Source organism: Chinchilla lanigera, unplaced genomic scaffold, assembly GCF_000276665.1.
Source record: "Chinchilla lanigera isolate Chin_1 unplaced genomic scaffold, ChiLan1.0 scaffold00016, whole genome shotgun sequence".
NCBI classification, from domain to species: domain Eukaryota; kingdom Metazoa; phylum Chordata; class Mammalia; order Rodentia; family Chinchillidae; genus Chinchilla; species Chinchilla lanigera.
The window spans coordinates 29,248,633-29,276,242 of NW_004955417.1; the positions used below are offsets into that span (position 1 = coordinate 29,248,633).

A 27,610-nucleotide genomic window follows, 5' to 3' on the forward strand; every position below is an offset into this window, starting at 1 on the left:
GGACAAGCAGACGCAGGCGCAGAGGTTCTTTTCCAGCCTGGTGCTTGGGGCTTTTACTGGGCTCCCGGGATGGCAGTTGACACCAGAGGGGTAGAAGGAGGAAAGAAAGAATTTCAAGTGCAATGCACTTGTGCTATTGGTTCCTCCACAGAGCTGGGTGCGTTGCCTTCTTCCACTCCCACCCTTTCCCTTCCACCTCATGTCTCTGCCTCTCAGGCTGCACAGAATGGAAGTGCAGCTTCCCCAACACAGCAGCCCTAACGGAACCGCAGGATGAGCTCGGATTACTCACAAGCTTTTACGTTGTGTGTTTTGGTGGAGATTTTCTCCCTTCTGCTCTTGATTGTGGGTGAAGAATGGTGTTTTAATAGGCAGATGGTAAAGACAGTTACAGTTAGGGCCGCAGTGGGAGTTAAGTCAGTTTATTGCAAATTATTAGTTGATAAATGCTTTTGTTTACAAGCAGAGTCTTAAGCAGCTTTGTAATCAGTTTATCAGCTGCAGGCAGAATCTTGACAGCTCACCTTTGGGGTGTGACTTCACCTCCAGGGTGGTCACTGGTCCACCTTGGTGAGTGGAGCCTTCCAAGGAGCCCAGTGCAAACCCAGGAATGCGGAGGAGATTCCAGGAGCAGAGCTGCTTTCTGTTGGAATCCCGTAAAATTATCTTATCTACTTGACTAAAGCCAGGGTTGACTGCCTGAGTCTCATGCCCTCCAACACATTAGTTCAAAAACTTTTCCAGAAGGTTCTACATGCTTTTTTATCCGTGGGTTAAACTTTCTGCCATGCACTTCAGCAGAAATCTGGAGCTGACCACAGTGATGCTGTTTGCTTTCTCTAGAAGGGGCTTCCTGTGTCTTTCAAAAGGGAACGGAAATCATCTCCATTGGAGATGTATTCTTACAGGCAAGAAATAAGTACTCCTGAGAGAACTCAGGCCGAGGGAAGAGATCTGCTGGGATCTGGGACAAACTAAGGCCAGAGACTTAAGTGGAGAGGACAGGAAAGCATAGGAAACACACGGGCTCCAGTTTTCTTGTCTGTACAATGTGACAACTGTACTCTTAGTCATGCAGCTAATCCCTTTAGATTAATTAAAAACCTCATATTTCTTTGTTCCTGAGTTCTGCCCAGACCAATGTTGCTTGTTAAGTTTACACTAAGGAATTAAAGATCTCAGATTTGAAATGACAAATAAGTCACAGATACTTCAGTAAATTCATTTCCCAAATAGTTGCGGAAAGAAGGTGCCCCGCCACCTGCCACGAGGGTGTGGCTATACCCCGAGGGTGCACAGCTGGATCCTGCAGGTGATCATTCGTAAGCCAGCTTCTACCTCTCACCCTACAAGCTTTGTGAACTTAGTCAAACCAACAGTATTCAAATAAATAAACACATACAATGGCTCCTAAGTCTTTTTTCTTCTTAGCTAATGAGTACTACTGATGTTTTATTTCCTAGTATCCAAGAAAAAGCTACAGAGCTAATAGGGAACAAAGTAGAGTGAGAAGCCGTATTTCACAGCTGGAATGAGCATACCATGTTCTGTAAAACCTGGGCACAATACACAAAGTTCTGAGGAAACAGGACTCATCTGGCTGACACGTTCTAATGTGTAGGTAGCATGTAGAAGCAAACTCTTCTCTTTGTCTTAGAAATATGGTGAAGTATTTCTGTTTCTGTGTGTCCCTGCTTCCTATTCTTTCTCTGTTCTCAATGAAAATCCTAAAATCACTGTAACAGAACAAGCTGCATTGAACCTGACCACATGGGTTGACAACCTCTGTAATTTGGAAGCTGAGTTGACATAAGCTCACTTGCAAACATTTGGGAGAAAACCAGAATGTAGCTTCTATCCTGTTCCCTGTTCAGCGCTCTGGGCCTGGTTTTCCTGTTCTCAATCAATCAGACGTTCCATTGGCCACAGAGGAAGGGCTGCCCATGAGAGAGCTGGAGAGCGAATGCTTCCATAAAGTAAATTATAAACTGTGCTTTCACATAAAAAGTACGTTTTCTGTCATTCTCCGCATCAAGCGGATGGAGGATAAAGGGTGCATTGGCGAGGAGTTCTGCCGTTTGTCCTTCTCCTTTGATTAGAAAGGAGGATTAAAAAAACAAAGCAAGACTGTCCTCTCCTTTGCCCAAACACCAAAGGCATGTGGGGTAGCTGATAGGGGTGGCGTGTCCCTCCTCCCGGGAGCTGCTGCGCTGCTGTGTGAGATGGAGTGCTGGGATGGGAAAGTCAAACGGCCCAAAATGCCCTGCGCTGCCTGTGTAGTACAAATGAAAAATGTTAAGATTATTTTTAAAAACAGGAAAGACCTTTTGCGAAATGGTTTTGATTTATTGCTATGCATTGTGCAGATCTTTATCAATTAGTCTTACTCTGCTGTATTCAAAAAGTGTTGGAAACTATGAGCTGGCATGTTGCTGCATACGGAAAATAAGGCATTCATCAACTGCAAATAAACAAGTGCACAGATCTGTCTCACAACTATGAAGTAGTTAATACATTTTTAAGCAATTTTACTATAGAAAAGAGGGCTAAAAGAGTAGTGCTTAATTATCTGGACTCCTCGGTGCTGGCTCCCTTTTGATTGTATTAATGAAGCAGCTGGCCCATTGTCTCCCTTTAATTCCTCCATTGTTTTAAGAATATGTCACAGCTCTTTATTCTTTTATCAGGTGCAGTGCAGGAGGATGCACACAATGCCTCGTGTTCCTACTGTATTTGCCGGTGCACAAAGACACCTCCAAAGCGGTTTTCAAAGAAGGGGCGCCCATAATTTATAAGTTCCACTCCTCACGCTGCTCCTCTGTCACGAATGTCAGCCGTCCTGGAGTTGAATTCACTGTGAAATTTGTACAGAGCAATGTGGCTCCGTATAGATATATGTCCTGTGTTCACGTCCAGACCCCAAGATCTGGACAAGAACACACGTGCCTCGTGGAAATGGGGCAAGTATTTAGCTTTTAGGGAATTAATCTGACCAACCACTTCGCACTTATGAAAACGTTCTATTTCGCAAGGAGCCATGGGTGTGAGTTTGTATTCGGCAAAGATAAAGTTAATGACCAAATGAGTATTCCCCTTTTCTCTGGCTCTAGGAACATACTGTCCCTCTGTGTGTGTGTGTGTGTGTGTGTGAAATGATTCACTACTTCTCCAGCGAAAGACTTTGATTTCTTCAGAACGTGTCTACTAGGTATCATGATCTACTCCATAGGCCAGCACTACTGTAATGTTTATTAACTAAGCTCTGGTCACCAGTGGGCCATCTTTTGCATTATGTGTGAAGGTGATAGACTTTTTAGACCAATACAGGAATACCATTCTACCTTTTAGGAAATCAAAATACTACGGTGACGTACTATAGAGTATAACATTTCTTATGCCAGAGCTATTTAAAAATGCTGTTTGGTTATGGTTCATTATTACTTTTCTCCAAATGTCTGTAAAAACCATCCAAAGTCACCCATGGTAAACATGGTAAAGTAACCTCTAAGGTCTGATTCCCAAAGGCGATCTTTTTCACACACGTGGCTTTTTCCCTTTGTTTTTCCCATGTCAAATGTCTGTATTTTGGAGGCTGTTTTATTGAATTTCTCCCTAGAGTTCCCAGCTTAAAAAAGAGATGGGAGACTTGATGTCCTAATGCTGTGGAATAAGAGTAAATAACCTGAACTTTAAAAAATGCCCTAGAGAGGCCATTTAGAATAAATTATTGTTGTAGGCCATCTCTTTCCTTTTGCACTGTTAGGTGAGAATGTCTGGGTGTGTTATTTTTTACATGAAAGTTCCACACACTGACATCCCTATCTGTTCGTTTGAGGCTCCCTATCCTTCCTTATGTGGAAGCAAGGACTGCACAACTCGAACTGTGACTTAATTGGCTCAATTTGCTGTGCATTTTTATGCTAAGCATAAGTCTACATCTTGAGGAGCCCACCTAGTTGTGGTAGAGGTTTACAGCCTCACGAAGCTTGCCTTTCCTTATTTTTACAAAGCCAGTGTCTATCAATCACACCGATAAATTAGAAAGAAGCATGTATAGACATAACACATGGAAAAGATTTTTCAGCATGCTATGTAATTATTAACCTGATTTTTACCATTGTAAGAAGCTGTGAATTGCAGATAGTGTAGACAAAGTTAAATGCTTTTATTCTGGATACATTTTGCTTATACAGAACTCCATAGGTATGGTCGAACAATGTAATTGAGGCTTTGTCAGCTCTGTAACCTAGCAACAGATAATACTGTTAGGTTACTGAATTGCTCCTGGTTGACAAGTAGGGAGTATTTTTGTGTTTATCATGTTTGCTAATGATGGGATCCTTTCCACAAGGCCTGTCTTAATCTTAATTAGAGTTTATCAGCAGAGGTCTGTGTGACATTGTCCAGACACTGATTTCATAAATAATAAAAAGTGCAAGTGAAAAATTGGCATCATGGGCAGACATTGAAGGCCACTGCTTCTAGTAAGAGGAGCATGAATTTCCAAAATATAACCACGTTTGAACTATGGCTTTAGTCTTCATTACTGAAACTTGTAGTACACTTCATTGCAGTTTCGACAGCAATTATGAGAAAAATTTATAAGCTTCCTGTTAAGAACAGTATCCATTTGCACGAGAACCTTGATCACAGACATGACTCAGAACAGCAAGTATATGGGTTTTCAAGAACATCAAGGTCTTAGTAGTCATTACTTTTTTCTCAGCCTTGAGCGTATTTGTCCTTTATTTGGGAAGGGAGTGGGGTACGAGCATGGGGACTTAGGGAGACACTGTGTTTGGAGCCTAGAGACAGACAAAGAGCGAAGCCCAAACTGACCTTGCCGTGTGGTGGAAGCGAGGAAGGTATCAGATAGCTGCCCCGGAGCCTGATGTCATTTGATAAAGATTTTGTGTCCATGCAGTGGGAATGTGATTTTTTGCTCCGGTTTGCACAATATGATCTTTCTCCAGTTTGGAGAAATGCAATATTATTGGTCCTTCCTAGGAGTAAGTTACATAGCTTCAATCCAGAAATAAGCATTGCAAAAACTGGATGTGATTTGTTCATTTACTAAATTCCAAATCAGCTTATTTGGTAGAAAGAATGCTGAGTCCCTACCCCCTGTTTGTCCTCCTGCCTTCACCCGTTTACTCATTATCCCCACGTTCTTCAAATACCAGAGGAAAGGGAACATTCAGGGCTCTTTTCAGATGCCACACTGAGCTTCAAAGTGGGCCTCTCCCCTGAGTGGGCTGAACTCCTCCTGAGACACTGGTCATCGAGAGATGAGCCTCACTGCATCCTACCTCAGCCCATGCCACTTACCTGCACTCCCTGGGCTTGGGGAGCTTTCTGTGGGCATCTGAAAAGCACCTGGAGCCCGGGTTTCACTCCCAGAGATTCCCATTGGACGGATCAGAAACAGGGCCATGAAATCAGCATCGACTCAGCCCCCAACACCCCGGAATCCACAGCTTGGTCCAGATCACCATTCAGGGCTCCGTGGTCAGGTAGAACCTGGGGGCCCCTTTTATGTCCAGCTCAGTTGCAATTTAAACAGGGAATTGGGAAGGTGCTGCAAAGGATTTATTATTAGTGAACGTGTCTCATTTGTGTGAAGCGCTTGGAACAGTGCCTCGCGCACAGTGAGTGCTTTTTGAGTGTGAACTGTTTTAATGAGAAATTAGTCAGGTTAGAAATAACAGGAAGTCACGTTCGCATTACAAATGGTATAGACATTGCTCTCCAGGTGGTACCTATGCATTTAATAGCTCCGTGCACAATCAGTGTGTAATCTGCCCAGTGCTGTTTTACAAAGGGAGCCACCACTAGTTCTGCTTCAAAGAGATAACTGTAATTACTCAAAGGCATCTAAGTTAGGTGCAGCGGGGTTCCGCAGTAAGCACCAGGTGGCGCTGTACTCAGAACACCTGGTTCTTGGGCTGGGGATTTAGCTCAGCGGCACAGCGCCTGCCTGGCAAGCGCAAGGTTATGAGTTCGATTTCCGGTACTGGAGAAAAAAAACAAAAAAGAAAAAACAAAGAGGAGAACACCTGGTTCTTCATGCAAGCTCTAGAGTCAAAAGCCAGTTGTTCAAATCCGCTTGCCTCCAATTCTCCTCCAATTGTGTGATCCCAAATAACTTACTTACAGTTGTCCCAGCTTTACTTACTTTCCAGCCTCATGGTTTCCCAGCAAAATGGGAATAAATGGAAACCTTCTTGGGAGAAGTCAGTAAGAAACGCATGCCAAGTCTTTGGCGATTGCAGGTGTGTGGCACGTCCCCAGTATCCGCTTACTGAATGTGTGATTTTTACTCATTAGCATATGGCTCACAGTGGGATGATGATAATCTAGAGGGGTCTACTTTGTGGCTGCCCCTGGATAGTGACATGGGGAAAGAATGGGCTAGTAACAAATGGCCCAGATTTTACACTTTCCCAGCCACCTGTCAAGCGCCCTTTCTGTTGCACTTTTGCACTGAGGACAGGCACATGTGCAGTGATTTCAGGTGCCAACAACCCCCTGGTATTCGCAGGGCCTTCCATAGAACAGCGTTGTTTACTCTGGAATGGCAGTGCCAGGGAAGTAGTAAGAATTTTATCGATCAAGTAAGTATAGTGTCAGGTGTGCCCCAGGGTCTTTGCATAACACTGTTTGTTTCCACACTTACTGCCAGTGGTGCAGAGTCACATGTTGAAATTTTTCTTGACTTAAATCCAGGGACACTGGGCCCACCACTGCCTGTGACAGTCATAAGAAACATCCTTTTAAATGCCTACCTTTCTTCTCTGTGGAGATGTAGTAGGAACACTTCACTGACCCTGGAAACACAGGCAGAAGCTTCAGTTGATGAAGCACCTTGGAGCTAAAACAGAAAATTTCAGATCAACACTAGTGTCCAAAGCTCGTCTAAAAGGAAACAGTTAATGTGGCCAAAGTAAACTACCTTCCAGCCGCACCTGCGTCTCACTAGGTGTTTGTCCATTTGCAGTTCTGCTCTGCCTCTGGCTTGGGTGGTGTTGTTCCTGCAGAGGCTGCTGTGTTGGATGCTTAGTCCCCAGGTTGGGGGACTGGAGGTTGGGACTTGAAGAGGTGAGATTTGGGGGTTCCCAAGGTCAGCTGGCAGTACACCCTTGAAAGGGATTGTGGGAGCTCGGCCTCTCTCTGGCTTCCTGTCTGGAGAGCGAGCTTCTCCCCGCACATGCGCTGCAGCTGCCTCAACACAGCCCTCACAGGAGCTGGTGCTGTGTGCTTCGAAAGTCAAAGTCGTGAGCTCAGTGGGTCCTCTCACGAGTCAGTATTCTGCCTCAGGTATTTCACTGTAAAACAAAAATAGCCTAGGAAAACAAAGGAAAGGAGAAGCCCTTGGGTTTTTTTTTAAACCATCTCCTCTGAAAAGCACCATGTAAAACTTACATTCATACCCACAGCTGTAGCTAAGAAGTATGAGGGTTCTAGATTCACAGATGAAACATTTTAGTAAAAAAATAATAACTTTTATAGATTTTTAAATGTAGCATAAAATATAAATTATAGACAACTCACTCTTTAACCATTGTAAGCACCATTAACGTAGTTGTGCAACCATCACCCTCATCCAGAACTGTTCATCTTGCAAAACTGAAGCTCCTGGCCTGCAGTAGCTTGCTCCTGTCTGCTTCTTTGTCACCTGGAGGGTCTTGAGCACCTCACACACAAGTGGAACCGTGCGGTGTACTGTGACTGGTGTTTCCCTTAGCATGATGTGCTCAGCACACATTCGCATAGCAGCATGAGCCGGGAGACCCCTCTCCAGGACTGAAAAGCATCCCACTGCTCGGTTGTGCCACAGCGTCCTGGTCATCACTGCTCAGTGGACACCGGAGCTGACTTTAGCCACTGTGAACAATCTGCTTCGACAGGTGCCTGTGTTCAGATGTGTCCTCCAGATCCTGTTCTCGGTTCTTCGGAGTATGTTGTTAGAAGTGGCATTGCTAAATAATAGGTAATTCTATTTTAAATTTGTGAAGAAGTCACCGTACTGTACAACTTTACATTCCCTCAAACAGTGCACATGTATTCCAGCTTTTCTATATCGTCTCAAGCACTTGTTATTTTCTGGGTTTGTGATAATGATGCTTCAATACTAAAGCCAACCCTGACATCCTGTATTTTGTTACCATCAAAGGTGAGGTCAGTGGGTGTAAAACACCAAAAGATACCAAATGTCAATGTGACTTAGCATTTCAAGCACTGATTGCTTCTTCACTTACATGAACACTGCTGCAGTCCACACCACGGTACATTCAGGTTGGCAGAGTTTCCCCCACCTCCAAAAACAGTGGAGTTGGAAGCTGGTTCTGCCACATCCTCAGAGTCACACAGACTCCCGGGAACAATTGCCGATTCTCACTGGTCAGGATATAGCACGTGACCCGCAAATGGGTGCGGCTTTAGTCTCCTTCCTGGAAGTGAGTCAGTGCTTCTAGTGAAGCGTGGATACGTTAGCTCATTGAATTCATTGGTTCTCGCTTTTTCCAAATTTTCTCTTGGTATCTTTCAATGACCCCAGCCCCTCAGCTCACAGCCTCAGTGCTGAGACCCACGTTCTCCTCACACTCGGCTCCTGCTGGGTCCGTCCGTCAGTGCAGAGTGTGGAGTCATTTTGAAAGAGCCGGTCACTTCCTACATGCTGTCTGTATTTCTCCAAGCAGTGTGTCTTGTCCAGGCTCAGTGGCCTGCTACATGCGTTCATCCACAAGCCTTGCAAATATTTCAAACTTCACATTTTCAAAACATGATTCGTTATTCCCATGTATGTGTACACACATAAATACATGCGTAACACACATACACACATACCTGCACGTGTGCACACACACATTATGGAGTGAGATAAAACGTCTAGGTCAGGGACCATGTGTGCAGGTCTGGGAAAGTTAGTTCGTCTTCCCAAGTTTCAGTTTTCTCCACTCCAAAGTGAGGCAAGCACCGCCTACCTCACAGACTAGTCTGCAGGATGAAAACAGATGTGGTGTATCCCGGTACCGATAGCCCTCGTTGGTGGCATCACCCCGTCTACCTCTGCCAGCCGGAGGCCGTGGTGTACCTTCCACTTCCGCTTACCCCTCCCGCAATCCCCCGCCCTCCCTCTGCCCCGTCTCTCGAAGCTGGCTCTTTTCTCCCGCACAGTCTACACTTCTCATGAACGGATTCGGACTCGCGGCTCCAGCGGCAGTCATGCAACTTTCCCACCCCTACGGACTCCTTTGTGCATTACGGGTCAGAAAAAGAAGATCCGTGTCAAAAACGTACTCATTCGCTAAGTAAATATACAGCATCTCCCACCCACGCCAGGTACAAGTGTCTACCTGCTGTGCAAAGCTTGGTCACCCACTCTGAGCTCCCTGTGAGAGGAAGTCTGGTTTGTACACTCACCAGCTCTGTGGCGCGTGCTACAACCCTCACCACAGCTTCAGACTACCAGAATGGCAGCCACAGCGTAGAAAGAGGCGGAAAACGTGACTTCCTGCTCTGGTGACGCAGAACAGGCTGGCTCCCGGACACGGCGCCCAGCGGAGGAGCACGGGCAGGTGATGAGCCGGTGACGTCAGGGATGAAGGCAGGGACAGCTGCCTTCCTCATCGGGTCCGCAGAGTGCATTTTCAGTCTGATTCAGCCTTTTAAAATGGCACGTGCTGACTAAACTGTAAACTGAGACAGAGCGATACCAGCGATAAAATAGGAAACATGGCTGGGTACAGCTGAAAACACAGAAATGTGTTACAACTGTCGGGTAATGTAATGTAGAAAAATCATTTTGTGTACTTTTCTTTGCCCTTGATACATTTCAATTTTATTTTATTTATTTATTGGATCTGTTCAAAACTTCAGCGTAAGTGCTCAGTCATCCTGCTGCGTAGCTTGCTGTGGTGACAAAGATTAGCCGGCCCCAGATGCCTGCGCTGAAGTCCCTGTTTCCGCTGGATCCTCTCTCCAGACCCTGCCCTAGTTTGTGACTGATACTCAGATGGAGGAGTGAGGGGATTTTAGCGCGGAGATCGAGTGACTCCAAAGCACCGCACTGACAGCGACGTGGCACTGCGGCTCCTCACGCACGGTGCTCACCAACTGACTGTGACCTGGACCCAAAGGGCAGAGAAGGTGCAGCTGTAAGGCAGGGGGCGCCTGTGTGCCGCCACAAGACGCGGGAGATCCCCACCATGCACCTTCCTCTTCATGTAGCTTCCGATATTCAAAAATAAATCAATTAATGCCAAAATGAATCTGTTTCATTCAACTGCAGTAGACCTGTTTGCTTTCAAATGCATTCCTGTCAAAGTGAAAAATAGAAGTTATTTTCTAATATCTCAGGATAGTTGTGCTTTACTTGGAAACTTCCACACAGATCTGATGATTGTGGTTGAATTGTTTCACAAACCTGCACACTCACGAGTGGCCTTGCTTACTTTTGAAACTCAACTCAGGCTGAATGAGTTGCCCAAGGTCTTTCTAAAAGTGCCTGCGGACTCTTCTGGTAACTGCCGTGTCCCACACTACTGTTATCTTCCCCACCAGATTTTTACCACAAGTTGTTTAAACACCGTGTTCTCTCAGGGTGGAAAAAATGAAGTGAGGCTGAGAAGACAGTTATGCTGAAAGACAAACAGAGCAATATGACTTATCAGAACGGGACCCTTTTTTTTTGCGCTAATGAGTACAATATACAATCTTCCAATATATATACAATGAGAAAAAAGCTTTATAACATATCAAGTATGCCACATGACTTCAGGCATAACTGCGCAGGATACATATCTAGGCCTGAGAGTGCAGATAACAAAATATAAGTGCTTTGCCTGTCTAAACATGTTAAATAAATGAGCGTTCATTATCACGTTCCAATACATTAGAAGATGGACTTGCATAGTTAATTTTTCTTCCTAATGCACCACACGTGACCATTTGAAGTGCAAAGCCAGGGTATATCTTAGTGTTTGAAGACAGGGTTCTTTTCATTTAAACAAATCTTTATTGAAATAAGCCTCCCTGAAAAGGATCTTGGGCATATCTTCTTTTCAGGAAGTTCAGTGGGGGTGAGCACAGATAAAGCACCTACACTGTGAGGGTGCTGGGGAAGTGGAGTGGAGCACCCCAAAGGGGGCACAGACAGAGCGAGAGGCAAGCTGGAATTTCATGTAACTTGCTAGATTTTAGGAGCGCTTGCTACTTGTTTTGTAGTGGGGGCATCTGGTATTGAGATCATACAGGATTTGAGAGGGAGTCAAAGAAAGAGAGATGGAGAGTGGGAGAGAGGGAAATCTGGGAAGGGAAAGACAGAACTTGCCCCAGATACTGAAAGAGCAACTTCGGATGGCCCCTGAGGTGACTTCCAGTGGCCCAGCTGGTGACTCAGGCCAACAGCTTGGTGACTCTCTCTGCCGGGGGCCTTCACTAGGTCTGTACTGATCTTGGCCTCCCCTCCACCTGCTCACCGAGCAGTCCACTTAATGCCAAGCAATCCATCCCGCCAGCGGCAGTGGGTGCCCACCTGGGGTCTGGACATCACCCCTCCAAGAGGGGCCACCACACAGCCCAGGAGCCATGCGGACAGCAGTCGGCCACACAGGCTGGGGCACCCCGGTCACTCTGTCCCCTGTCTCTCCTTCCCAGGGGGTCAGCTGTGGTGCACGACGACGAAGGCCATCTCCGAGGGCGAGGAGCTCATCGCCTTCATGGTGGATTTCGACTCTCGGCTCCAGGCTGCCAGCCAGATGGCCCTGGCGGAAGGGATGTACCCGGCGCGGCTGCTGGATTCCATCCCGCTGCTGCCCCAGCAGGCCGCCATGGCGTCCATCCTGCCCACGGCCATCGTCAACAGTGAGTGCGGGAGGGGGCAGGTGTGGGCCGAGCGGACGGGAGGACGCAGGGAAGCTGGCCTCCCCACTGGATCAGTAACAGGACCAGTTAGCATCACAGAAGCTTCCGCGGTAGAAAGAGTTCAGTCTTCTTGAAAAGCTGTAGAGTTAAAAGCTTGAAAAAAATTAAAAGCATACAAAGGCAGAATTTGATTATATATGCTATGGAAAAGGAAGTGGAGCTTGGATAATTTTAAAGTAAAACAAAGGAGAGAAAGGAAAATACATGTACGCTTTTAATATTCCACATGAAACCTAAATGTGCACTGAAAAATTTACCTTTGTGGTCTTAGTTTGTTAAGATAAATACTGAGTGTAGTTTCTTCTTCTGGAACAAAGTGGAGTTTGTAGCCCACAGATGCACAGAGGTCTAGGAGGCCCAGGAGGCCCAGGATCTGTGTTCCAGATGGATGTAATCCTCAGGAAGAAGATGAATAACAAAGTTAGAGGTAATAGAAAAATTGCACTTAGTCAAAAATATCCTGAAAAATTCCTGGTATTATGGTATAGAAAGGAAAAATAAAGACAGAAAATGATGCCTTGATATTAAAATAATTAAAATAGTCAGTAATAATTTTTTTGCTCTAAGACTACCAGAAATTCTCAGGTGATTCTGAAATTCCTATGCTAATCAATAGGTCCAACCTAATCTCGTTTGATTAGAATCCTTTGCTGTGCATCTCGTTGTTTTATTTACTTGATTCTCACTTTGATTTGGAAAGTGTGGAGCTTAAAACATGAGCTGACCTAAATTGGAGGAGCAAAAGGATTTTCTATTCCGTGGACTCCCTGTAACCTCGTGTTACTGGGAGCCTCCGATACATGAATATTCCTTCTACTTGTATTTGAGATGAGGCCGATTGCTTTCCGCAGCAAGATAACTACAGATCTCAAATCCTGAGCACAGTTGCACAGAACTTTTTTCTGGAATTAACCAGATACACGTATGCTGGTTAAATGGATGCTTGGTGAAACGTGCAGCCTCCGGAATCATGTCAGCGGCAGTCAACTCGGGAGACGCGGGCTCGATAATAGTACACAATGTTGAAATCCTTTATTGGAAACTCTACTGTGGTTACTGTCCTCATTCTGCTCACAATGAATTTGGTCCCCACTTGGTCCTTAGTTTTCTCCTGACTCCTCTTACACAATCACCTTTGCTCTTGGGCTCCCATTACAAGGCTAAACCAGCAGCTCACAAGTGCAATCCCACTGTTACTGCAGAGTTGGAGAACTCTGTGCCCCACCCCCAGGCTCCTCTGTGCTTCTTACCCAATGCCCAGTGCACCTGTCTCAAAGGACTGTGAGCCCGGGTTGCTTGGCTCAGGCCCTTTGCATGGGATCTAGAACCTGCCCCCTAGCTGCAGAGTACTCCTAAGCTTGCTGTCACTGCGGCCTCCCCCGCTGTCTTCCTCTCTGCCACCTTGCTACTGAGGCACCAGGGAAGAGTGTTTAAGACTGGCCTCCAACCCAAGTCCCGTCACTTGTGTGACTACAGACAGGTGGCTCTAGGCCCCTCAGCAGAGGGCATGAGGGTTCACACATGGAGAAATCCTGTGTGCAGACAGGGAGACGCACACCTCGTGGACTTACCAGCCATGGCATGGTGAAGAGCTGCAGCTCAAACCCTGTCCCCATCCACCCAGTGACTGCCATGGCCTCCAAAGTTTTCCTTCAACATCCACTCCCTTCCACGCTGGATGCCACCCTGGGAGGCTCTGACCTCTGACTCTGTCTGTGCCTCACTTAGGGTTATTAGTGATTGTCCAGTCACTGGGGATGCGCTCTGCACTTCCAGGTCTTTCACAGTCCTGCTTTCTCCCCTGCTCACCCAAGCTCTGTCTGCCTCAGCTCTGCAGGCCAGCGCCTACTGCCCTGCATCCCTGGGCTGCCCTGCTCCCCAGCAGCACCTTGATCCAGATGATCCAGGCCCCTTCTCAGCCGACTGCTCCATGGGAACAGTCACCAGGGCTTCTCTCACACTTCACCCCTGGAGACGGTAGACTCCAGGATGCCGGAGGCTCCATCCTCACTCTGATTTCTCACCCATGCCTGTCGGGCACTCTCAGAAGAGGAAAATGTGGCCTTCGGGTCTTTAGTCAATCAGATGACCCAACTGACATCACTAGTTTAAGTGCAGGGTTTTGCTAAACCATAAACACCGTATAAAATCAATATTTTGTGCTTTATCATTGGAATCTTCTATAGCCCCCCTTTCTAGAGAATCTGTGGGGAGTTACCCTGTGGAGTGTACCATTTCTTTACACAGGGAAACATATTTTCCAAAGAGAAGGGGCCCAAGAGATGGGGAGGTATAAAAAGAATTAAGATGCATTACATGCATGTACCAACTTCTACATGAATGTAATCATGCTGTACTGCAAACATGTGCTGATAAAAATAAAAACTAAAAATACAAACAAATAAACAAAAGCCTGTTCTTGAGTCATCGGCACACTAACCCCATCACCCCCCGCCTGCCTGTTCAGAGCCTGAGCACAGACTCAGGAGCGCGGGCCAGAGCCGCTCTGCCTGGCAGGCCCCAGGTGGCCAGCAGCTGACACCTGTGCTCTCCCACAGAGGACATCTTCCCGTGCAAGTCCTGCGGCATCTGGTACCGCAGCGAGCGGAACCTGCAGGCCCACTTGATGTACTACTGCAGCGGGAGGCAGCGCGAGGCCGCCCCGGTGTCGGAGGAGACTGAGGACGGCGCCCCGCAGGTGTCCAGCCTGTGCCCCTTTCCGCAGTGCACCAAGAGCTTCCCGAGCGCCCGTGCCCTGGAGATGCACCTGAGCTCGCACAGTGGTAAGGGGAGGGCTGCCCAGGGTGCTGCTGTCCTGTGCAGGCGGCCTGCATCTATCTGTCCAACTGTCTGTTTGTCTGTCTGTCTCTACCTCTCTTGCTGGACAGCCAGACTTATCTTATGCCACTTCTACTCAGCACATTTTACTCCAAGGACTTGGGTCTGACTTCTTCTCTAACACCCACCATGCTCAGACCACAGGCCTGGTCTTTCTGTTTCCTACTGAGGTAGAACATATAATTTTGGGAACAAAATCTTAGCTCCTTTTGTGTATTATATTAATATTCCCTGCTGTACCTGCATGTCAAATCATCTTTGGAAACTGACCACAGTGTTTCCCATAGGGAAAAAGAGGACCAGTAGATACATTAAAATAAGTATTTGAAAAACAGCAAACATTGGATGCATTGAATTAAGCTGTTATCTTGATAGACCCAACTAAAAGTCACACTTCAGGGAATTTAACTTCTAAGTATGAGTCTATAAAATGTCCTTGACTTCCAGTGTGCATTGTTAGACCTTAGTTGACTTTTATGACCTAGAACTACTGTTAGTACTGTGTTCCCAAAGAAAAACAAGGCTGAAAAACAAGCTTGTTTTAAGCTGTCTATTAACAGCAAGGTAGCAAAATAAATTCCTGTTTATTGTAGAATTATATGCCATTAATTGTTACTTTAATCTCACAGTATCTCAATTATCATACTTCTTTTTCAAATTGAGGTTAACAACATTTACATCGTTATATTAACTTTAAGCAAGGTAATTCTTGGGTGGGGCCAGCTGGAGTTTAGGAATACCAGTTCTTCAGCACACATGGTACCAAACTTGTGGGACACCTCTGGGTGACTTCCCTAGCCATTGTTGCCTAAGTTAAATAATTAAATCTGAAAGAGTTGTTAAGTTTAAAACACTAGCTCCTACTGCCAGGCTCCAGTGCAGTGCAGGCTTTCACCTTCGAGCCTGCAGAACATCACCCCCACCCATCTTCCCCATGCCTGCCCACTGGTGAGCTGAGCTCATGAGAGTCATAAAGCAGGGGAGGAAGAGACAGGGTGGGGGTCACCGGTGGTGAATAAAGTCAGACACAAGACAAAAAGAGCAGTGGTAGAGGAAGCCACTCAGCTGCGTCAGAACATGGGCACTGAACCCAGGAGGAAAGGCCAGGAAGCCCCTGTTGTCACACAGCACTGGGGGCTGCTGCCATATTTCCAGCTTGTAAGTACTGAAGGCCGTTTTCATCTGAGTCCAGAGCCCAGAGCAGCTGAGCAGAGCCCGGCTCACTTTGGTGACACTCAGCTGCCCTGGTCCTGCTGAGAGCCACCATGTTCAATGTGTGGCTGGCAACTGCAGCAGCCGGTGGTGTGGACCCTGCTCCTAAGTGCTCGCCTGGCTTAGTGCTTGGTATCTGTCTCCAAACACCAGCCTCAGAGAGAGACCGTGCTCGGCAAGTCTAGCGGACAGAGCTCTAGATTCAAACCAAAGGGGAATTGTGGTTCCTCCTTGGACTCTTCTGAGCAGAGACCATTTCCAGTGTCCCTAGAAACTTTCCTGACCATCAACAAATGTGTCCCTGTGTTCATTATTTGCACACAAGTGTTTAATAGCAACTCTGTGTCGATCAAGCCTGGTTCTGTCACTTATTCGCTTTCTTCTCATAATCGGTTCCCTGGGCCTCTTTGAGTTTGTCTCCTATCTCCTACAATGGAGATGATGACGCTTGTCCCACTTGGATGCCGTAACATGCCTGGAGATGCTATAGAGACCAGGAAGTGCAGTCACGGTGGCCACACCATCCCAAGATACTTGTATCCCCATGGGTTTCTGATAGATTGGTGCCTGTCCTCTTGAAGACCACAGGTCCTCATAACGGCTCCTGACTTCTGGGGTGAGCACGTGTGGTCCTGAGTGTCCTTGTGATGTCTCCTAGGCATGAAGATGGAGGAGTTCCTGCCCCCTGGAGCCAGTCTCAAATGCACCGTGTGCAGCTACACGGCAGACTCTGTGATCAGCTTCCACCAGCACCTGTTCTCCCACCTCACGCAAGCTGCCTTCCGGTGTAACCACTGCCACTTTGGCTTCCAGACTCAGAGGGAGCTCCTGGCTCACCAGGAGCTGCATGCCACTGGTGGCAAACTGCCCAGGGACAGCGACCTTGAGCAGTCTCCACGAGGACCTGAAGACAGCTTGCAGTCGACTGCCGACCCGCTGGCCCGAGGCGAGCTCCCTCTGGGCCAGAAGGCCATGCAGACTAAAGATGCAAGCTCTGACACGGAGCTGGACAAGTGTGAGAAAAAGACCCAGCTCTTTCTCACTACCCAGAGACCCGAAATACAGCCTGCAACAAACAAGCAAAGCTTTTCCTACACGAAGATAAAGTCGGAGCCCTCCAGCCCACGTCTTGCTTCGTCCCCTGTGCAGCCCAACGTCGGGCCTTCCTTCCCTGTGGGTCCTTTCCTGTCTCAGTTTGCGTTTCCCCAAGATATAACCATGGTTCCCCAGGCTTCCGAGATCTTGGCCAAGATGTCCGAGCTGGTGCATCGGCGGCTGAGGCATGGAAGCAGTAGCTACCCACCTGTCATCTACAGCCCCTTGATGCCCAAGGGGGCGACTTGTTTTGAGTGTAACATAACCTTCAATAATTTGGATAATTACCTAGTGCACAAAAAGCATTACTGCAGCAGCCGGTGGCAGCAGATGGCCAAGTCCCCGGAGTTCCCTGGGGTTGCAGAAAAGATGCCCGAAGCGGTGAGTCCCAACACGGGCCAGACCTCCATCAGCCTCCTCAACCCGCCCACACATCCTGCGGACCCCGAGAACCCGCTTCTTCAGGCTCCCTGCATCAATTCCTCCACTGTCTTGGATTTAATGGGCCCCAATGGGAAGGGCCATGACAAGGACTTTTCTGCTCAAGCGAAGAAGCTCTCCACCACCAGCAGCAGTGATGACAAAGTGAATGGCAAACCTGTCGATGTGAAGAATGCCAGCATCCCCTTGGTGGATGGGGAGAGCGACCCAAACAAGACGACTTGTGAAGCCTGCAACATTACCTTCAGCCGGCACGAAACGTACATGGTCCACAAACAGTACTACTGCGCCACGCGCCACGACCCGCCGCTGAAGAGGTCTGCGTCCAACAAAGTGCCTGCCATGCAGAGGACCATGCGCACTCGCAAGCGCAGGAAGATGTACGAGATGTGCCTACCCGAGCAGGAGCAGAGGCCCCCGCTGGCCCAGCAGCGCTTTCTCGACGTGGCCAGCCTCAGCAACCCCTGCAGCTCCACCCAAGAGGCCGCCGATGGGCTGGGCGAGTGCTACCACCCGAGATGTGACATCTTCCCCGGAATTGTCTCCAAGCACCTGGAAACTTCCCTGACCATCAACAAATGTGTCCCTGTGTCCAAATGCGACAGCACTCACTCCAGCATGTCCTGCCTGGAGATGGACGTGCCCATCGATCTCAGCAAGAAGTGTTTGTCCCAGTCTGAGCGGACGACTGCATCTCCCAAAAGGCTGCTGGACTACCACGAGTGCACCGTGTGCAAGATCAGCTTCAACAAGGTGGAGAACTACCTGGCCCACAAGCAGAATTTCTGCCCAGTCACCGCCCACCAGCGCAGCGAGCTGAGCCAACTAGACGGCAAAGGGTTTCCCAACCCGGAGAGCGAACGGAACAGCCCAGACATCAGCTATGAAAGAAGCATCATAAAGTGTGAGAAAAACGGGAACCCGAAGCAGCCCTCTCCCAATGGAAACTTGTTTTCGTCCCATCTAGCTACCCTGCAAGGCCTGAAAGTCTTCAGTGAAGCAGCTCAGCTCATCGCTACAAAAGAAGAAAGCAAACCTTTGCTTCTTCCCCAATGCCTTTACCCGGGAGCAATAAAGAAGGCCAAAGCAGCTGACCAGCTCTCCCCCTACTATGGCATAAAGCCCAGCGACTACATCTCGGGCTCTCTTGTGATCCACAACACTGACATAGAGCAAAGCACAAATGCAGAGAATGAATCTCCCAAAGGCCAGGCGTCTTCCAATGGGTGCACCGTGCCGAAGAAAGACTCCCTGCCACTGCCGCCCAAAAACAGAGGCATGGTCATAGTGAACGGGGGACTGAGGCCGGAGGAGAGGCCAGCCGCCACCCCACAGCAAGAGAACGCTTCCCAGAGCCCGGCCCAGGAAGATGGTCACAAATCGCCCTCCTGGATCTCGGAGAACCCGCTAGCTGCCAACGAGAACGTCTCCCCCGGGACCCCCTCGGCCGAGGAACAGTTGTCTAGCATAGCGAAAGGCGTGAACGGCTCCACCCAGACACCGAGCAGTGGCAAGTACTGCCGGCTATGTGACATCCAGTTCAACAACCTTTCAAACTTTATAACTCACAAGAAGTTCTATTGCTCGTCACACGCCGCGGAACATGTCAAATGAACGGAGGACTCCGTAGACATCAGTCACCTTTGGTACCAGTGTTTAGTATGTTGTTCTAACCCATCCAGAACACAACACAACACAACAACAAGCTGTTTGAATTACATCTGGCGATCAGGAACTAATTCACCATGGCTGAGTTAAAGACTTAAGATGTAATTTCATTACAGTCCATTAGTAAAGTGTATTCTTGGTGCCATTTTCAAAAAAATTAATTTATTTTACCAGCAGTATTCATAGCTGTGGTTATGTTATTTTTTATTTAAAAACTTTATATTAAAGTCATTTGTAATGTTATTGTATAGTTATTGTGTAGCACATATGGTTTGCACTGTATAGTAGGTTTTAAAGAAAATAGTCACAAACAATACAGAACAGCATTTTAGAAATAGCTTCAAAAGCACTTGTGTATCCTAATTTTTTTCCTTATATGCTGTTGCAGATATATGTATATGCTAAAATATAACTTGCAAAGATGTTCTAAATACACATGCTATGAGTTCGCCTTAAGATTTCAATTCTTGGATAATCAGGCTCTGTTTGCACTTTATATTTTAGCAAATACTGTCTCTTAGTCACTAGGCTTTGCATTTGTATGTAGCCGTACGTTTCTGTCCATTTTCTTAATCTTAAACATGTATGTTAAATGAAGATGGCAATTTTTTTCTTGTATAGTACTTGTATTTTCTTTCGCTGATGCAGCTCTGTCAATTTTTAAACCTTTGCTGTTAAATGCAATACTTTATAAAGATGAACAAAATTACTGGAAGCAGTATTGTAAGGAATGAGGTAGTGTTAACCAGTTTTATCTTTTGAAAGGCACAGTCTAAATCAAAACCCTGAACTCAATGCTGCAAGTATGAATTTAATTCATATATAAGATCTATTTAAATATAAGAGTAGCAATACTGCACCTGGTGATCACAGAGATAATGTTCTACTTCTGATAGAAATAATTTCTCAACAAATGTTGTTACTATGCATGGATATGGATGGAATAAAATTCCAGATTGTTGGAGAAGTGTGGCTTCCTTGTTGATCGTGAGGACCAAGGGAAATCACTGAGCTCTCAAATGTGTCATGTTGTAAACAGCAACACTTTCACATAGAGTCTATGTTAAATTTGGATGCCAGACTGATTTCTTTTTGGGTGACCTCTGTTTAATTCAGTGGACCTCAACATAGTGCAAGGATTTGAACACTATAGAACAATCCCCAAAACTAAAACTATCACCCTTCCCCAGACTAACCAACTGAGGCAAATAATCTGATCTCAGTTTTAAATGAAGCAACCCAGGTATCTTAATATTGAAACTAAACCTGAAAGATCAACTCAGAATCTGTGAAGAACATTTGTAAGCCCGTTAATCAGATGGAATATTTTCATTTTCTGGCACCACTAAGGGTTAGGAATGTTGAACGCCCAGCATCACAAAGCTAATGAGTAAGAGCCAGAGAAGTGGGTCTTGGGCTCAGATTTTATGTCCACGGCAGGCTCCTTCTCCACTAAACCAGTAGGCAGACACCAAGACAAGTCAGATACAGCTTAAAAGCCTTGGTGTCTGACTCCTGGCTTGAAAAGAAAGGCAATCAGAGGTTGCCTAAAGAGAGTCATTTCCAGGACATGACCTCCCACTGCCTTGGATGCTAGAATGTGGACTGACCAGCAGTGGAGATGCTCCTGCCCCATTGTCCTGTGTGAGACCCCGCTCAGCGGGCATGTCCACCTTCTCTTGGTCATGACCAGGGTACCCACATTCCACATTGTGACTTCCAGAGAAAAGACACTGCTCCGCTAATCCCACAGAATCACAGGTATCAGTCACGTCACACTCTGACAGAACATTTCCTTAATGTTCAAGGTGATAGAAGGGGAAGGCAACAGAAAAAGAAAATACTCCCAGGGCCAACCCCAAGTCCCGACCCCTGACCAGCTCAGCGGTCCCTGCACCATGCTCAGGTGCTGGAGACTGTTTCCCATGCCCCCTGGGACAGAAGCGTCCTCCCTGAGTTCCAGCTTCTGTAAGGTTTATTGGGGCCCTTTTCTGGGACCACTGATCTCCTGCTCAGGGTTACAGCAACAGAATAAAACACAGACAGGAGATATATTTTAGTTACAAGGGGCACCAGGATGGTCAAAGCCCAGTGATGGGCTAGGACACAAGGCACGATGTTCCTGGCCTTTATGAGGTGCACGGGATTTTGGGGGGCTGCTGGTGGGCTGCCCAAAGCAGTGGAGGTGAACAGCTGGCACAGTCAAGGTTCAAGAATTGAGGAATACTGAATTTTTGGAAAAACACACAGAAGCAGATGGTGGTTAACTGGTGACCTGATTGTCTGCTGTTACTGCTGTCCTAGAAGGGACCTGGGCGAGCCAAAGCTGAAGCTGCCATTTTGTCTTCCTTTGAGGCACCAGAACTTCGCAGACTGTAGGTTTATTTCACAGGTGACTTTTTCTAACTATCTCTGGAGTAGTTGGGATCTCGAAGTTACCACCTATCCAATACTTTCATCCAGAAGAAGGGTCCTTGTTTGTTTCCGTCACCCAGAAATGTTCTAATATCAGCCTTCCGAATAAAAGTGTTGGTCTGACAAACTCTAGGTAGTCTTGTCCCACAAAAATTCGATTTTTAACTTATTTATTCATTTACTTATTTGTTTTTGGCTTTTCTGAGATAAGGTCTCACTATGTAGTGCAGCCTGGCCTTAAATACATTATGTAGTCCAGGCTGGCCTCAGACTTCTGGTGATCCTCCTGTCTCAGCCTCCCGAGTCTGGGATCACAGGTATGTGCCACCAAGCCCTGCTCTCAGTTTTTATTGAGAGCTATTTTGCTTGGAGTTTTCCAGTTCCCTGATTGTCAGAGATTGGAAGGCATCTCAGCTGGAGTTACTTTGTCACAAAATAAAGGAAATGTGCATGCCAGGGATGCTTGCGCTGTCTTGCCAATCCCCAATTTCAGGGTTTAGCATCAACATTATTGTCCAACAACTAAACCTTTTTCAGGTTCATTTTGAGAAGTATCGATCACAATTATTGCTTTCAAAAGTAAGAAACACAAAATTAGGAAGCTGTTATGCCCTTCTGCATGTGCCTGGCAGGGATAACCTGCTAGGTTGCTTTTTGAGCGTGGGTCCCCAGGATTTCGCAGTAGTACTCAGGGTCTCCCAGTCCACCTCCCATTTTCTTGGTTTAATCCGAGCTACTCTGTACGGGGCTCTGGTTGGAGCACCACAGAGCAGGGAACTGAGACGCATGGATATCGGGGGTGAAAGAAGTCTCCAGATGAGAACCGCTCCCGACGCACAAATAGCTCAGCGACCCTCAGTGCGTAGGAGCGACTGGGCTGATCCATGAACGGTGGGAGTAGGAAAGCGCTGGTGGACGCGCACAGCTGAAGAATCAAGAAACGGATGAATGGTCAGTGGAGAGGTTCCCTGACCTAATCAGCTCATCTGTGGAACGGGATAACCTGCTAGGTTGCTTTTTGAACATAGGTCCCCAGGATTTCACAGTCACCGTGAGACAGAACCACCGCCCGCTATAGCACGGAAGTCTTACTTCTGGAGGAGTCGGTGTCTGGCACGGAATTTCAGAAGGGCACCTTTGCACAGCAGAAGAGGGACCCCTTGTTGGGGAGTGTGGAGGAGTCCGGAGGGCTCGGGAAGCACAGGAGCACAGCAGTCACGCTGAGGCCAGGAGAAGCAAGCGCGTTTCCCCGCAGCAGCGCTCATTGCGCTGCCCACGCCGCTCCTGCTGGGGGCGCCACTGCCCCACCTCCCCGCATGCGGGAGGCCAGGAGGCCTGGACTTCGGAGTCCAGCTGTCCCCAGCGCCACAGAAAGGATGAGTCCTGGAGAGGGGGCGAGGCTGGGGGGTGCTGGGAACACACCCGTCCAGATCTGGGAGGCACTGCCCCGTCTCCCGGCTGTCCCCAGGAGAGCTCCTGCCTTACACCTCCCAGCAGCGCCTCGCCTGGGCAACAGAGAATGTGGCGGGAAGGTGGGCGCTGTTGCAAGCTGTAGACCTTCCTGGGAGGAGCAGGGCAGACAGTGGTCTTGCCTAGAGTTGAGGATGCAGAGCGTGGATAGTGCTGTTTCCTTCCCAGCCTCTCTGCCTGCACGTGCGTTACCTGGAAGACGCAACAGACCAGCCCCCAAGTGCCCAAGTCCTAGGTGTGCTCTCTTTCTCCCTCGCTCTCTGACGTCTGAGTGGCGCTCAGACATCCCGGAGACAGGAGAGAGCTTGCAGCTGCTTCACGGGCACAGGGCCCTGGAACTCATGACCTGCAGAAGAAATGCACTCTTGGACCATCCAGAGCCCGGAGTCTGAGGTGAAGGCAGCTCTGTCCCCTCCAGTGGCGCCAGGAGAACAGCTCCCCGGCTTTGAGCAGCTTTGTGCTGTGAGCTGCCCTGTGGTGCGGCCGCAGGGCTCTCCTGCCTTCCCTGGGCATGCAGCCCCTGTTCTCCCCCTCTCCTTGCCAGGCCACTGTGTGTAGCAGCACCGCCATCGCAGTGGGGGTTCACGGGGATGGTCAGGATGCTGCCCTGTGGAAAGATCGTTCACCACGGCTGCACAGACATTCCCCATGGTCAGGCAACGGGTACAGAGGGTGGGACCGAGCCTGAGCCTCCACGTGACGTCCCGGCAATGGGTACAGAGGGTGGGACCGAGCCTGAGCCTCCACGTGACGTCCCGTATCAAGTAAAGCACCTACACCGGCAGGTCTGCACCGTCGCTTAGGACCGGGACCCAGGCGGGAAGCAAGCGCCTCTGATGACAGCCCTGCACCAGACAGTGCACTGGTTCGGGGCTGTCCTAGTAATTCAGACAATCACACAACCCAGATACAGCAGGTAAAAGTTTACTTTGGCGCTATCTAAAAAAAGACTTTGCTTGGTATATTAATAGAGTAAACAGGAATTGAAAGAAAATAATTTTCCGGAATCTTCGTGGCCCCATTTTGCATACAGATAATAGTTTCAAGCAGTCTTTATCTTCATATTAAAGAAGGGTGTCAGGGCTTCCTACTTGGCAGTGCTGTTTGATATTTCCTGTGTGTGACATACCCTGGTTTCAACGGCATAAATGGGTCAGAGTCTGACCCCAGACCTCCAACACCACACTGGGTTCGGTGCTCCTGAAGAAAATAATGAATCAAGGAAAATGCAGTGTTGTTATATCTGTTTTAAAATACATAGTGACAAAATGAAATAAAATTAAAAATAGGGGCAGTACATGTTCTTCAAAAAAGTAAGTAAAAGCAACACACTGACCGTGGTGGCAGCTGTCCCCAGTGGGAGGCTGGGGACAGATACGAAGTGTTTCAGGTGAGCTAGGAAGGAAGCTGATGAACACAGAAATCAGAACAAAACACCTGACCAGGAACAGACAGAGAACTGAAGGCAAACGCAGGGATCAGCCAGAGGCCGTTCCCATCAGTGAGCTCCCAGACGCAGGGACAGGGATTTGGACCCCGGGACCCACCTCCTGCCGCAGGGCAAGGCCGCCAGCTGTCACCACCAGGCCTTCCCCTTCCGGTGCCATTCGCTCTCCCACCCCTGCTCCTTCCTTCCTTCACCCTCTCTTTCCTCCCACCATGTGCTGCTGTAAATAACTACATACTTTTTAAAAGAATTGGATTTATTTATTAACAAATACATATTTCAAAAATACGCAGTGTTACTTATTTCAGCACCCACGTTGACTCTCACGATGACCCAAGTCCACACAGGTGGCTTGAGAACTCGGCAGAGGCCAGTGCCGCAGGAGCGCAGGCCCTGCGGGCGTGAGTGGGGCCTGGGCTGTGCGCTGTCCTTGGTGCTTCACGCTGCCCTGTGCATCCCAGTGTCCCTCCTGCCCGCACCAGGGCATCCTCTTCCGCACCACCCCTGCTGAGCTCAGTGACGGCCAAGCTCATCCAAGTCCGCAGCTCTTCACTTCCCGCCCTGTAAGAGTTCAGGGGCTTCTCTCTGACACCTGCGCATGAGTTTGTACCACTTTGCAACCTAGATTCTCTGTGTCTGGCGAGTGGGCAGGGGAGGAGGTGCCCCCAGGCCTCCTCCACTCTGGCCTTCTGCAGCACTGGGCGGAACTTTGGATCACACGGCCATGGCTCTTTAGGTCTCACACCCAGCAGCTGCCTCACTGCGGTGCTTCCCAGGTTCAATTTAGTGTTAATTTTGATGAGTTTTTCTTTTAACCCAAGGAAAACACTTGTGGAGTCTGTTACCAGATCAGCGGCCTCACACTGTGATCAGACACAGATGCTCAGAGGGACAGTGGGGCTCTGGCAGGGGCAGGGGCTGCTGCGGTCTGTGGTCCTCAGGGCTCCCTGCCCATGAGACACAGGGCGGGAGAGCAGACGTGATGAGCAGATTTCAGCTGTGTGCGCTACAGAACGAGTCAGGCTTCACCCATCCATTTCTCTACTCACTACTACACTTCACTTCTGAGTCCTTCCTCTGACACTGCCTGATGATGGCTCTTGGGGGCAGATGTTAGGAGACAGCACCTGTCTTCCACGGGCTTCAGGTGGGGAGGGTGGAAGGAGGAGCACACACGATCCATCGTGATAAATGCTCGGCCACTGCACTGTCCCGGGAGCGTGCATGAGAGAGCCCTGTCTGGCCTGGGGCCTCCCGGGAAAGTATCCCACAGGAAGCAGGGTTCAACCAGAGGTGCCACTGATAAGTCAGTCCCTTGGGTAAGGGAAAGCAGAGGACACAGGTACTGAAGAGGCGAAGGGGGACAAGCGGGAGACTCGGCTGTGTTTTGAATGTTCTAATTAAAGGGGAGCATGAGCAAAAGCAGCGTGTGAGAAAATAATTCATGATGGTCACTACAGCTTCATGCAGTTTCCCATTTTCCGGAAACTGCTACTTGAGTAAAGTGAGTACCACGCACGTTACTCCTTGGCCACAAAGGAGGAGAGACTCACTCGTCTCTCGTTCTGCTGCCCCCGTTCAGAGGCCCAGCTTTCTAGGCACACCTTACATGACTTTGTACCTCCATTCACCCGGTCCCTAACACTTTGCATGGCTCAAGACCTGAGCACAATCACCGCCCGCCTGTATTACTATGAGAACCTCCAGACTAATGTTCTTACTTTCTGGTCTAAATCTGTTTCACACTGAAAAGGTTGTTTCCATTCTTGTGACCTTTCCAAAATAAAAGCAGATTGCGATCAACGTTTTCTTACATTTTTCCGTGGCTTTCTCAGGAGCAAGTCAAAGTTTTCAACACAGTTAACAAGACCTCAAAGGATTAGGCTTCTGCTCACATCTCCACCTTTGGGATCCAACTTTTGGTTCATCATTTATGTATTTATTGTTTACTTAGATATGAAAGTCACTGTGCCAGGTACTTTAAGTAAAATGATAACAGATCTGTGTATATGCTGTCAAAACAGAATACTAAATTAATTTATTAGCAACTGCTCTGAGGCCTCTCCCCACCACACTCGTACTTCTGTAACCTAAATGCCCTACGTCTTCTAAAAGGCAGAGTCTTAAATTATCTTGGGTTATACTTACACTTAAGTATAAATTTTCTTAGTACTTTCTTTTTAAAGAGGGTCATTGTCTCTCAAGGAGGCATTGATTGTCACTCTGCTAGTACAGTAATATTATCGACTGTTATAGCTAAGCCTGGAATCCTGATAGCTTAATAGAGGGGCAGGCAGAACAGAGAGATCACTCAGGTGTTCAGGCTTGGAAAGTCGCTCCATTACCAGCAGGGTTCCCTGAACAGTGGCAACCTGCTGACAGGAAAGGAACAGACTTGGAAGCTGGATTGCCATGCACCAGGCCTGGATGTGGCTTGTATCCCAGCTGACCACACTGCACTGACCGGAATTCCCACACGTTGCTGTCCAGCTGGGAGGGGGAAGAGGCTATGCAGCAGTGCTGCGCCCTGGGACACAAGGAAGAGCCAGTAGCCAGCCTCCCCCACTCTCACTACACCCCGGTGATGGTGACCGGAGGTGGTCCTTTCGGCTGCAGTCCCTGCCATCATCGGTCCCTAAGGGCCAGACAGCACCACAAAAGCTGGCAGGGCCCACGGCCGGGCCTGGGTGCCTCACAGCCCAGCAAGCCTTTCCTTATGTTGAAAAAAGGAGGATCCTTTCCGAATCTCCCAGAACACAGTGCTGTGCTCACTTGCTTAGGGGGCCCAGACTGAGCGTCGCCAGCACCTTTGGTTTTCCTTGTTCCTTCCCAGACTCATCCTCCCTCCGGGTCCCCAGCAACCTGTCACGTGCTAAAGCTTGGTTGGTCGGCGTCTCCTCAGATACAGGGAAAGAATTCCTTCCCTGAATTCCACAAGCACTTTATAATGAACAGGGACATGCGTGAAGGTATTCGCGGCTCATTCTCGTACCACTGGGACTTAGCACGACATCTGGCAATATAGAATTACTGACTGCACTGATCAGCTTTTTCCAGTGTGGCTGAGATGGTGGCTGTGACATGAGAAAAAATATAGGC

General features: G+C 48.2%; 1 protein-coding gene across 1 annotated transcript in view; it reads left to right on the forward strand.

Moving 5' to 3' along the window:
• Nucleotides 1–20,146, forward strand: part of Zfpm2 (zinc finger protein, FOG family member 2) — a 337,351-nt gene extending 317,205 nt beyond the window's left edge. Inside the window, exons 7-9 of the mRNA XM_005381999.1 lie at nt 11,659–11,865; nt 14,484–14,708; nt 16,634–20,146. Of these exons, the coding sequence (XP_005382056.1) occupies nt 11,659–11,865; nt 14,484–14,708; nt 16,634–19,125 (2,924 nt within the window). The 3' untranslated portion in view covers nt 19,126–20,146. The remainder of the gene's footprint in view (nt 1–11,658; nt 11,866–14,483; nt 14,709–16,633) is intronic.
• The last annotated feature ends 7,464 nt before the right edge of the window (nt 20,147–27,610 follow it).